Raw genomic sequence first — 1,411 nt, forward strand, 5'->3', positions numbered from 1 at the left:
ACGTTGTTGAGGGAAATCCTCCAAGGACTAAATGTTGGGTTAGAGACCGGAAATTCACCCCACGGATTGGAAAGAGTGGTCACATTATAATCTTTCTCAATGCATAGACTGGAAAGTGTTATTTAGTATAGCTATTTGGCATATTTGAATGTCTCGAAATAAAGTAGTCTTTGAACTAAAAATGTAAAGCTATTTTCAGTGCAGAATTCCTTCTTTGTGGATTATGGTTGTACTAAACAAATTTTACAAGGAAGAGAAAAGGAAGTTGTTAAGAAGCAGATTATAGCCTGGTCTCCTCCAGCTTTTTACTACCTTAAATTAAATATTTATGGTAGCTGGAAAGAACAGAATGATGCAGGAGGAGGGGGAGTTTTCATAGGTGTCTCTGGCAACTAGTACATGAGTTTTTCTAGAAAGTTCAACCCCATTAACCCCCTTGCAGCAGAGCTATATGCAGTGCGTGAAAGACTAATGGTGGAGGTAGACTGTGACATTAAGGATCTTGAATTGGAAACAAACGCTCAATCTCTGGTAACCATGTTGGGATCAGTGGATAACACCTATCACCACGAGCTTTCAGCTGTTAACAATGATGTTGACTGTCTAAGGACTAGGTTCAGTTCTTTAGTCATCAAACACATTCCCCGAGGTAGCAAAAAGGTGGTCCATTGCCTTGCTCAATATGCCATGAGTATGGCGGTTGGCCACAAGATGTTCATGAATCCACCCCATTTCACAAGAGTTGCTTACCAGGATGACATAGACAGATGACTGCAAGTGAAGATCCACTAGCTAGAGGAATCAATTCAGCAGCATGAAGAGACATCAGTGATAGATTTGGAAGCAAGTTCATCATCAACAACTTCAATCTCAAATAGTTACTACCAAAATCGTGTTCGGAACTATTCCCACCACATGTGAATATTTCAGTTTCTAACATTAAGAAGAAGGGCAGCTCAAGGAAGGAGTGCATGGATAACAATGCCCATGATCAAGCAGGTTAGACTAGCAAGAAGATTCCGTTCTCCAGCTTGGATGTTGAAGACCAAGATGAATCAAGTAAAGCTAGAAGACCCTTTTGATTTATATTGTGTATTTTTTTTTTTGAGGAAAAACGGACGGTACCGTTAACGATTATCATTAATAAGGCAAAAATCGGAAGCTATTACATCATCTAGAATACCCGGGCATCCACCAATCCACACTCTTGTAGAGTAATCGAGTGGGGTTAGATGAGCCATTGTATGGGCCGCCAAGTTGGCCTCTCTAAATACATGAGAAAATTTAATAAACTCAAAAGAACTAGCTATCGAAATAATTTCCTTCACCATCATACCCAGATGCGTACCATCGCAACGAACGCCATTGATGAGCTCAATTACCAGCTTATTGTCGCTTTCCACCTCCACCT

General features: G+C 40.3%; 1 protein-coding gene across 1 annotated transcript; it reads left to right on the forward strand.

Annotated features, from left to right (window-relative positions):
• The first annotated feature begins 399 nt into the window (after positions 1-399).
• On the forward strand, positions 400-771 carry LOC110802790 (uncharacterized). Its single transcript, XM_022008240.1, has one exon. The coding sequence runs from the start codon at positions 400-402 to the stop codon at positions 769-771; it is 372 nt and encodes a 123-aa protein (XP_021863932.1).
• The last annotated feature ends 640 nt before the right edge of the window (positions 772-1,411 follow it).

This window comes from Spinacia oleracea, chromosome 6 (genome assembly GCF_020520425.1).
Source record: "Spinacia oleracea cultivar Varoflay chromosome 6, BTI_SOV_V1, whole genome shotgun sequence".
NCBI lineage: Eukaryota > Viridiplantae > Streptophyta > Magnoliopsida > Caryophyllales > Amaranthaceae > Spinacia > Spinacia oleracea.

What these genes read in the sequence shown, in the direction of transcription:
- LOC110802790 (XM_022008240.1), top strand. Translation starts at nt 400, where the DNA reads ATGAGTTTTTCTAGAAAGTTCAACCCCATTAACCCCCTTGCAGCAGAG.